The sequence below is a fragment of the Choloepus didactylus genome, chromosome 2 (genome assembly GCF_015220235.1).
Source record: "Choloepus didactylus isolate mChoDid1 chromosome 2, mChoDid1.pri, whole genome shotgun sequence".
NCBI classification, from domain to species: domain Eukaryota; kingdom Metazoa; phylum Chordata; class Mammalia; order Pilosa; family Megalonychidae; genus Choloepus; species Choloepus didactylus.
Genome location: NC_051308.1, coordinates 217,921,720 through 217,931,984, shown reverse-complemented (window position 1 = coordinate 217,931,984; position 10,265 = coordinate 217,921,720). Strand labels below are relative to the sequence as shown.

Below are 10,265 nucleotides of genomic sequence, written 5' to 3'. Positions count from 1 at the left end.
GAATGTCCACTATGCACCTTGGTCTTTGAGCAAGTCTGTAATGATCCATTGTGAGGAGCAGACAAAAGCAGGACTAGCACTCAAGTCCGTAGAGTTATCCTAATAAGACTCCTGTGTGTGTGTGTGTGTGTGTGTGTGTAAGAAACAATCAGCAGAAATCAGTACTATATGTAAATAAGAGCTAAATTTAAGAAGACTTCTCTGACCAATGGGGGCTAACGTTTTAGACTCTACTTGTAATTTTGGAAATCACGGGTTACGACTTCTCTTGCTCCCTAGTTTAGGCCAGGGCCCTTTTCTTTGGTAGGTCTCCGATCTGAACCTTCACTCTTAGTTCAAACCCTCCAGCAGCTTTCGATCTTCCCACCGAGCCGTCCTTCCACAACTTCTGCCTCCAAGCTTTCCTTCCCATCTCCATCCCTCATAGCTGCGTCAGACTTTACCTTAGTCTTCCCCTCCCCACCCCAAGTCTCCACCGTGCCCTGCCTCTTCCCCTTTCCCTGCTCAAGGCAGCCTCTCTACCTTCTCTTTTCCTGACCAGGCGGCCTCGATTCTCTTCTTCCCTCCATCAGTCACTCACCCCGGTCTCCTTTCATTTCCTCCCTTCAGCGACACCTCCCCCCTGCACCCTACCCCCACGCCCACACCAGCACCCGCACCATTGAGCGCAGCCCCCTCCACTTAGCCACTGAAGGTGCCGTGGCCCTACGAGTAACAGGCCTAGGACCCCACATTAAGCCAGCCCGCGCGCGGACAAAGACATTCCATAGTCCCCGCCCCCTTCCGTCTTTCAGACTGAAGGGGGAGGAGACACGTGTCCCGCTAGGCCTGAGTCACGTGGAAAAGAAAACGAACGAAACCCGCGGCGACCCGCTCATGCGCACAAAGCATAGGCCTGCCGAACTCGGAGAGAAAGCTGGAGTGAGACGACTTCTTCAAGCGCTGCGACATTTGCGCAGGCGCCGTGGCTCGACTGGGGACTTTGTTCTCCGCGGCGAAATCCAAGGGCGGTGCCGGTGACTGGCTGCGCACGCGCGCCGACTCATTTCCGGTGCTCTCTTTCGCTGGGTCGCTCGGGTCGGCTTCGGTCGCCGTCGTTCCCGCTCTCCCACCTCCGCCAACCGCCGCTGGGGCCTCTGTTGCTGCCGCGTCGCTTCCCGGATCCTTCGACCAGACATCATCCCAGATGCAGCGCCGGGACGACCCCGCCGCGCGCATGATCCGGTCTTCGGGCCGCAGCGGTTCCATGGACCCCTCGGGAGCCCACTCCTCAGTGCGTCAGGCGCCGTCTCGGCAGCCGCCGCTGCCTCACCGGTCCCGGGGAGGCGGAGGAGGATCCCGAGGGGCCGCCCGGGCTTCGCCCGCCACGCAGCCGCCACCGTTGCTACCGCCCTCGGCCACGGGTCCCGACGCGACAGTGGGCGGTCCGGCGCCGACCCCGCTGCTGCCCCCTTCAGCCACTGCCTCCGTCAAGATGGAGCCGGAGAACAAGTACCTGCCGGAACTCATGGCCGAGAAGGACTCGCTCGACCCGTCCTTCACTCATGCCATGCAGTTGCTGACGGCAGGTAAGCGGACCGCCCGGCTCCCTCTGGATCGCCGGGCCACCCAGGAGCTTGGGTGGCAGCGGTTTTGTTCCTCTCGCCCCCCCCCCCAAACCCCCCCGGGACCGAAACCGTCGTGAACTCCTCTTCCCTCATCCTCATCTTCAGGTGGCTGGATTCCAAATTCCTGTCCCTGCCCAGGGTGCGAGGGAGAATTTCTAGGCTGCGTTGGAGGATCAAAGGCGACTTGGCGATCTCTTAGCGCAAAGATCTTGATGGATGGTGCTGAGTTCCCCGCCTCTTTCCTAACCCTCCCCCCTCCCACTCTTGCAGCTGCCCCGCGCTCCAAGTGTTTAGATTCTTCCAGAAATGAACGTGTATCTTCCGGTTCTCCCAAGGGGAAAGCCTTTTCGATTGCTGGTGGCGATACCCGTCTCAACTGAGGGTGTAGGAAACGAAGACCAAGCCCGAGCCAGGAGGGACCGTGGGAGAAAGGGCCGAGGTGTGGTTGAGGCGAGGCTGGGGTGCCCTGTCCAGCGCTCAGTCGACACTGGGGCCGGGTCGTGCTTGGCGATGACTGAAACTTCAGTTGCCCCGAGGCTGTAGCTAGCGACCAATGGGGATCCGAGCTTGAGGTTTTCGGAATCATATTTCCGAGTTAGGTGGGTAAAATGATTGCTACAGAGCTGGAAGATTGGCCACCTTAGTTTTACAACGTGTGTTCACTCGCATCATTTAGAAAAGGAAAAAGAACCCTAGAGACTGTGAAATGGGATGATCGAGGAAAGTAAGGGACTCTAGGGTGGTTTGCATGACATTTCCCGAGGAGATGGACAATAATTGAGATATGTTGCACGAGGCTTGTACCTGGAAAGCTTGTGGGTTTTTTTTTGTTTGTTTGTTTTTTGTTTTTTTTTGCTTCAGCAGTGAAATAGAGGTTAGGAACGGTAGTCTTTGTTCTCTGTTTGTAGACTAGCTCTCCTTTTCTGATCACCACTGGCCAGTCACCTTGGCGCTCTGATTTCTCCCTAAAGCCGTCTGTTTTGCCCTAGCTTCTAGTTAAAACGTTTTAATAAGTATTTCTTACGGTACCTAAATTTTATTAAGCAAGTAAAAATTTACAACTTTCAACATGGAATGAGTAGTTAGACTCTTCGGCAAGGTTGAAATAAAGGTTAGATCATTAATGAAACGATCCCTTTGTTCTCTACTTTCCTAACGTTGGTAAGGGGTCTTTACTTTTAAACACAATAAGCAAAGCACTTGATGGTCAAAAATAAAATATTTGATTAAACTGCTAACATTTTTCAGCTCTCGGTGGTTTGCTATCCTGAAATTCATTCAGATTGTTTGAAACATTACTACTGTTCTGGTGAGCGCTTTGAGGCCAAGGATTGCATTTTATCTTTTTATTTTTCACACTGCCTTGCACTTAGCAAACACCAAGTGTTTAGTTGAACCCGGAAACATGTACTTGCAGGTTACCTGTGTGGTAAAGGTTAACTTGGTCTAATTTTTATTTCCCCACATCTTTAAATTCAATCCAGCTTAAATGCATGATGTTTAAACTTGAGAATATTAAGGTGTTGGAATGGGTTTTAAATTCTACGCTTAACTAGTTATGTGGTCTTGGGAAGTTTTCTGAACCTCAGTAACCTCATCTGTAAAGTGGGAATGATAAATTTTGAGGATTAAATGGTGTGTAAAAGCACGAGCACAGTTTCCTTTGACACGTTAAGTAATAATTTGTCATCACACTTGTCTCCTTGTTGCAAATTCATGGTACTGAACGAGGGATGAAAACTCAAGGTGTTTTTGCATTTGTAACATGTCAAGTGTCCAGTGTGGTATTCATGTTTTAAATAAAATAATGGTTTCTTAGGATAACCATTTTAAAGTATCGATCCTTAAAAGTTACAATTTTCACTCTCCTCTCACTGCTTAATTTCTATTACCAAGAGCATGCTCTTTAGTTTTTCTAACTTTGGTTTTTTTTTAATGTCTTTTTTTTTTTTTTTAACCAAACTGAAATGTTAATTTGGAGAAATGGGATTGAGGTGATGCTGGCTCAAGGAAAGAACAGATTGGGATGTGTAGAAACCTCTTAGCATGTGTGAGTCTTGATGTAACATAGGCCTGGCTTTTAAGGTATCTCTGAATAATCTTGAAAAGAGATTGCAGTGAAGTCATCAACTGTGAGAAAATGAGACTCGGAGAAGACAGAATAGTATTCTGGCACTGATGAGGACACATGTAAGTGCCAGGCCCTGGTCTGAGCTCTTTACATTACATATTTAACCTTCAGGATCACACTATGAGGAAGTTACTCTTACTATCCTCATTTTCGCAGATGAGAAACTGAAGCACATGGAGATGAAGTAATTTGCCAAAGGAAAAGTTAATAAGCCACATGGGATATGAACTTAGTCTGAATTTGGGTCCACACACCTCCTCCACCCCCCATTCCCTACTATGTTACTTGCAACAAACTGTACTTAAAAATTAAGCCCTAAACAGTTAAAAAAGAATTAAGCCCTGATTGGACAAAATATTAAAATCTATTTGAAAGTATCGGGCAGCCAACAAGGCAGTAAAGTTGACGAGGCCAAGATGCAGGAGGAGAAGGAATCCTGGAGAGCAGAGCCCAGCACTTGGGACTGCAACCCTCTCAGGCATCTCTGCTCATTCCCAAAAGGTGACATGAAGCCCAGACCACTTCTTACACACACACACACCTCTCCCCAGCTGTCCCTGTCCCATTCCCAACTTTATTTTATTTTGTACTTAACAGCATCTTGATAATGCCATATATTCTAATTATATATTTGTTTGTTTACACCCCTTCTCATTCATGGCTAGATTTTCAGGCTCCATGAGGGCAAGGATTTTTGTCTGCTTTGTTCATTGCTGTATCTCCTGTGCCTCAAAGAGTGCCTTTTACTAAAGAGTTAATAAATGAATATTCATCTTTAGTATGTGATGAAAACATATCAACATGATTTTGAGGGATGTAGATTTTTTAATATATACCTCTATTAGCCAAATTATTAGTCAACTATGATGACAATTAAAAGCATTTACAAACAGATAAGGACTCAGAAAGTCAACGACCCATGCTAGTCTTCTGAAGAAAAATTATTTGTTAATGTATTTATATAATAAATATAAAATGCTTTTTTATATAGTAGTGTTCTTTTTCTACTTTCTACAATTAGGAAAACATAAGTTAGTATAAATGACTCAGGAATTAATAAAACATATGAACAAATTAACAATCCCCAGTAGGTTTTAAAAAGGAGACTCAAATGTATCCTCCAGAAGCAAGCATGCAGTGGAAAACATTTTACAGTCTATTGAAACTTCAAAATAGTTAATTCTTTTATTTATAATATGCTATAGAGAGATAGACTGTCCTAGTTCATTCTACACAGCTAGCAAAACCTGTTAAAATTGGAAAGTTGCATGGCAAAGGAATTATGGGCCAAATATAGGTATAAATATTAGAAAAGAATCAGAGCTTATCACTGTTCGCAACACCATCATTGTTCACCTAGGAAAATGGTCATTAGTGTAGCTAATTACAAGATAAAGATGTATAAATCCATAGGTTTCTGATATACAAGCAATAGCCAATTAGAAAATGAATGGACCAAAGAATCTCATTAGAATAATATAAAATACCATGAAATAAGCAACAGAAGTTATTCAAGATGTATAATCATAACAAACCATTAGTATCATTTTTTATAGAGCATGTTACATGACAGGAAGTGTGCTGCTCATGTTGTAGTCATCATCTCCGTTCTTCTAGTCATTCTATGAACAGGAAGAATTTTTTATCTTAATGTTACAGATGAATATGTAAGTACATGGTTTGTCAACTTAAAATTTTACTGAAGGTGATGAAGGAAGATCTGAATAAATAGAGAAATATGCCATGTTCTTGGTGGGAGAAGGAGGGGGGAAATGACAATACTATTAAATTAAACGGTTGATTTTGTGCATTTCCCAAACTAATTCCAACTGGATTTATTTTTTTCAATTTGAAACTTGAATATAAAGCAGCTGAAAGAATAAAGATAAATAAATAGAAATAATTTTTTTTTAAGACCGGAAAGTAATAACCTACATTGACAAAAATTTAGAAGTCACACAATACTTAAGGCTTGAGAGAATGTGGATTAGAAGGAACTCTAAAACTTTGCTGGTGGAAGCGTGAATTGATAAAACCACTTTGGTAATGGTTTGGCATTTGATCTGACAACTGAACAAATTTTTTAAAACGGAGCAACCCCATTCCTAAGAATATGCCCAAAGAAACTTTTGCACATGAACACATCATTCATAAAATAATGCACCTTGTTGACAAAGTGGTGCAACTTGTTCCACCATTGATTGGATACTGTGATATATTCCCAAAATGAAATATTTTACAGCAGTGGATGTGAATGAACTACAGCTATATACAACAAGGAGAAATGTTGGCAATCTAATGTTGGGTGAAAAAGTCAGTCCCAGAGGACTATATATAGTACAATACTATTTTTATAGAACACAAATACTAGCAAGGTTAATCAAAATATTGTTAAGCATACATATATCTGTGATAAAGCAGCTTCTTAAAAAACTAAACCAGTGCTTACCATAAAACACTGCACTTGCACTCTTAGGCATTTATCCCAGAGAAATTAAAACTTAAGTTTCCACAAAACTTGTGCACAAATGTTCATAACAGCTTATTCATAATAGCCCAAAACTGAAAACAAACCATATGCCTCCAAAAGGTGGATAAATACATTATGGTACATCCATACCATGGACCGCTACTCAGCAATAAGAATAAATGAACTGTTGATAAACCCAACAACTTGGATGGATCTCAGAAAAATTATGCTGAGTGAAAAAGTAATTCTTAAAGGTTACATACTGTTTGATTCCATTAATATAGCATTCTTGAAATGACAGAATAATAGAGATGGACAAGTAGTGGTTGCCAGCGGTGAGGGATAGAGGGAGGGACTGGCTATAAAAGGGTATAGAATGAAGGATCCTTTTGATAGAACTGTTTTGTTTCTTAACTGTGGTGGTGGGCACATGAATCTATGCATGTGATAAAATTGCATAAAACTAAATATGCACAAATAAGTGCATGTAAAACTGGTGACATCTGAATAAAGTTAATGTGTTTTAATGTTAATTCTCTGGTTATGATACTGTATTATAGCTATGCAAGATGGTACTATGGGGAAAACTGGGTGAAAGGTGTACAGGATCTCTCTGTATTATTTATTACAACTGCATATAAATCTACAATTACCTCAAGGTAAAGTTAAGTCCTAAGTTTTAAATTGGGCCCTAAGGAAGAGACTTGGGAGACCATGGTCACTCTGCCTGTTTTAGTTTCTTGGCTGCTAAAACAAATACCATACAATGGGTTGGCTTAACAACAGGAATTTATTAGCTCACTGTTTCAGAGGTTAGAAGGCTTGCTTCTTCCTGGAGTCAGTATCTTCTGGCTGGCTGGAGAGCCATAGCTCTTGGCTTTTCTGTCACATGCACATGGTGGGGTCTTCTTTCTCTTTCAGATTCCTTTGATTTCCAGCTTCTGGCTACTCCCTGTGGTTTCCTCTCTGTATCCAATTTCCTGTTCTTATATGGACTTAAGGCCCACTCTAATTCAGTCTGGGTACTCCTTAACTAATAACATCTTCAGAGGTCCTGTTTACAAATGGATTCACACCCATAGGACCAGGGGTTGGAACCTGAATATGCCTTTTGTGGGAGACATAATCCAATCCCTAACAACGCCAATGTCTTGGAATGTGAACATTGAGCTCTAAAGAGGGCTCTAAACTCAGGCTTTGGGGGATTTTTTTTTAACAATACCCAACCTTTTTCTACCTTTAGCCGAAACCGTATATGACATGTGTGTTTGTCTCTTTTTCTGGGGAGCTGGACTTTTGCTTTCATCAGATTCTGAAGGGGCCCATGACCCAAAAAAGATGAAGAACATATTGTGCTAATGCTCTTGCTTGAAACAATAAGTAATTTGATAAATATCTCAATGACTCTTTATACAAAGATAGTATGCTTACTAGACTTGTGATTCCAAAAGGTGGTATCAACAGAAAAGGTATAGGGTAGGGCTTTATAAATTTGGGAATAATAAAGACATGAGAATCATTAACGGAAGTTGGAGGTTGTAATGGTACATTTCCTTCTTTCAGCAAGCATTTACAGATGCCTATTGTGTATCAGGCACTCTAGTAAGAATTACAGATACTTAGTTCAGTGAGGGTACAGGTCCAGAAATTGTAACAATGGGGAAAGGGATGCTGTGGGTAGAAGTATGAACCAAGGCATTGAGGGTTGAGAGGAAAGCATGAGCCCTAATGTTTTGGAACAGATATCCTATGTATCTTGCCCTTCTAGGAACACTATCTCTGGATGCTTTAGTTAGACGATCTTGACCATTGTCTTGTTCCTTGTGCCATCCTCATCAAAGGTTCAGTTAATGAAATATATGTGGTAATCTGTTTTAGTTAAAGTAAATCCATTTGATAAAGTATATTAATTTTTTCAAACTTCTAGTATTAACATTTTTTGTTCATTAAATCTTTTTGAATGTGCTTATGATTGTGACCAAGGAAGGCACATCAAAGCTATAAGCTGGTAGAAGAGAAGGGCTGGTGGGAGAAGTACTTGAAATTTTCATTTAAAACTATTACAGGCTGGCAGCCTGTTTTCTGTCCAGTTCTGGGCTTTGGTTACTCTTTATGACTGACTTTTTTTCTAACTCATGTTAACAAGATTTATAGTTTCTTCGATTTTAACTTAATTACTATGCTAGTAAAAAAGTACTGTAGTTCTGTGAACAAAATGAATCACAACCAAATCAATAAGTTAACAAGTATTTATTTGAATATATACTGTGTGCCACATGCATTATCTCAAACCCTTAAAACCCTGCCAGCTAGGCATCATTATCTCTCACCCATTTCCTGCCTTTTTTAATTATTTCCCTTTTAAAGGAAGAGAAGACTCAAAGAGGTTAAATGACTTACCCAAGGTCACACACCAAATATGTAGCAAACCTAAGAATCAAACCGAGTTCTGTCTAGCTTCAAAACCCATGCTCTTTCCTCTGGGACATACATTTAAGACACAGTCCTCAGGCTTGGCAGCTTACAGTCTCATTGTGATAAGACCCACAAAACCAGGAAAGATCAAGTTATAATAAAAACAGTGAAAGAAATGCCACAAGGTTAGTTGAATTTGCTCTGAATGGTGTAATGAGTTATCTGTGTTTAAATACTCTATCACTAATTAGTTTTGTGATCTTGGTCAAGTGATATTACTTTTCTGAGCCCAAATTTCTCCACCCTGTTGAATGGGGATAATACTGGTTAAAAAGACTAAATGAAATAATAAATATAAATAGGAAGGCACTGGATAAAATTTGACTATTCTAAGTGCCTGGCCAGGAAACAAATGTTTTGTTCACACCTAGCTTTTCTTTCTTTGGCTCTTGGGCTATTCAAAGTCTCCAGAGGCAAAGATCACTTAAAGGAGTTTCCAGAAGCTTATCTAGAAAGCATTTTTGCCCTGGAGCAAAGTTTTTTCTAAAAAAACAGTGTTTATCAAAATTGGCTCTTCTTTGCTCTAAAGGCCTCATGTTCCCTGGAAACCCCAAGTCCCACCCTGCCCCACTTGTTGAAAGGTAACAGGACATAACAGAAGTGGCATGAGTTTTGAAATTAAAGAAAGCCTTGTTTTTTTGTTTTTTTTTTTCCACAGTTTTTCTTCTTTTAATTCAATTTTATTGAGTTATATTCACATACATACACTCATCCATGATGTACAGTTGTTCACAGTACCATTATATGTGCATTCATCACCACAATCAGTTTTTGAACATTTTCATTACATACACAAAAAAGAATAAGAATAAAAGTTAAAAAAGAACACCCAAAACATCCCATACCCCCCATCTCTCCTTTTTATTTGTTTACTTTTTGTCCTCATTTTTCTGTTCATCTGTCGATACACTGTATAAAGGGAGTGGGAGCCTCAAAGTTTTCACAGTCACACGGTCACACAGTGTAAGCTATATAGTTATACAGTTGTCTTCAAGAATAAAGGCTACTGGGTTGCAGTTCAACAGTTTGAGGTATTTCCGTCTAGCTACTCCAATACACTAAAAACTGAAAAGGGATACCTAAATAATGTATCAGAATAACCTCCAGAATGACCTCTCGACTCTATTTGAGATCTCTCAGTCATTGAAACTTTATTTTGTTTCCTTTCTCTTCCCCCTTTTGCTCCAAGAAGGCTTTCACAGTCCCATGATGCCAGGGCCAAGCTCATCTCCACAAATCATGTCCCATGTTGCCAGGGAGATTTACCCCCTGGGAGTCATGTCCCATGTAGTGGGGAGGGCTGTGAGTTTACCTGCAGAGTTGGCTTTGAGAGAGAGAGGCCACATCTGAGCAACAGAATTCCCCAGGGGAGGAGGGGGGATTTAATTTTCCGCATTAACCTCTAGTCCCTCAAGGGGGCTTTGCAAATACATCTTTATTTTCTGCCCACATCTCTGGGATGTATTGGGGTTTCACACTAAACTGTACGAACCAATCAGATTTCCCTACCTATTCAGTGTTCCATGTGATTATGTTGTTTGAATAAACTGACCTTACAAGTTAAATTATATAGTGTGTTACC

The 10,265-nt window shown here is 41.5% G+C and overlaps 1 protein-coding gene across 3 annotated transcripts in view; it reads left to right on the top strand.

Moving 5' to 3' along the window:
- Window positions 1-1,026: 1,026 nt before the first annotated feature.
- Window positions 1,027-10,265, top strand: part of KHDRBS1 (KH RNA binding domain containing, signal transduction associated 1) — a 35,250-nt gene continuing 26,011 nt past the window's right edge. For all 3 annotated transcript variants that reach the window (XR_005215447.1, XR_005215448.1, XM_037827879.1), the window contains exon 1: window positions 1,027-1,568. Coding sequence is in view for 1 of the 3 variants with exons in the window: in XM_037827879.1 (XP_037683807.1) it covers window positions 1,187-1,568 (382 nt within the window). In the remaining 2 variants the exon portion in view is untranslated. The remainder of the gene's footprint in view (window positions 1,569-10,265) is intronic.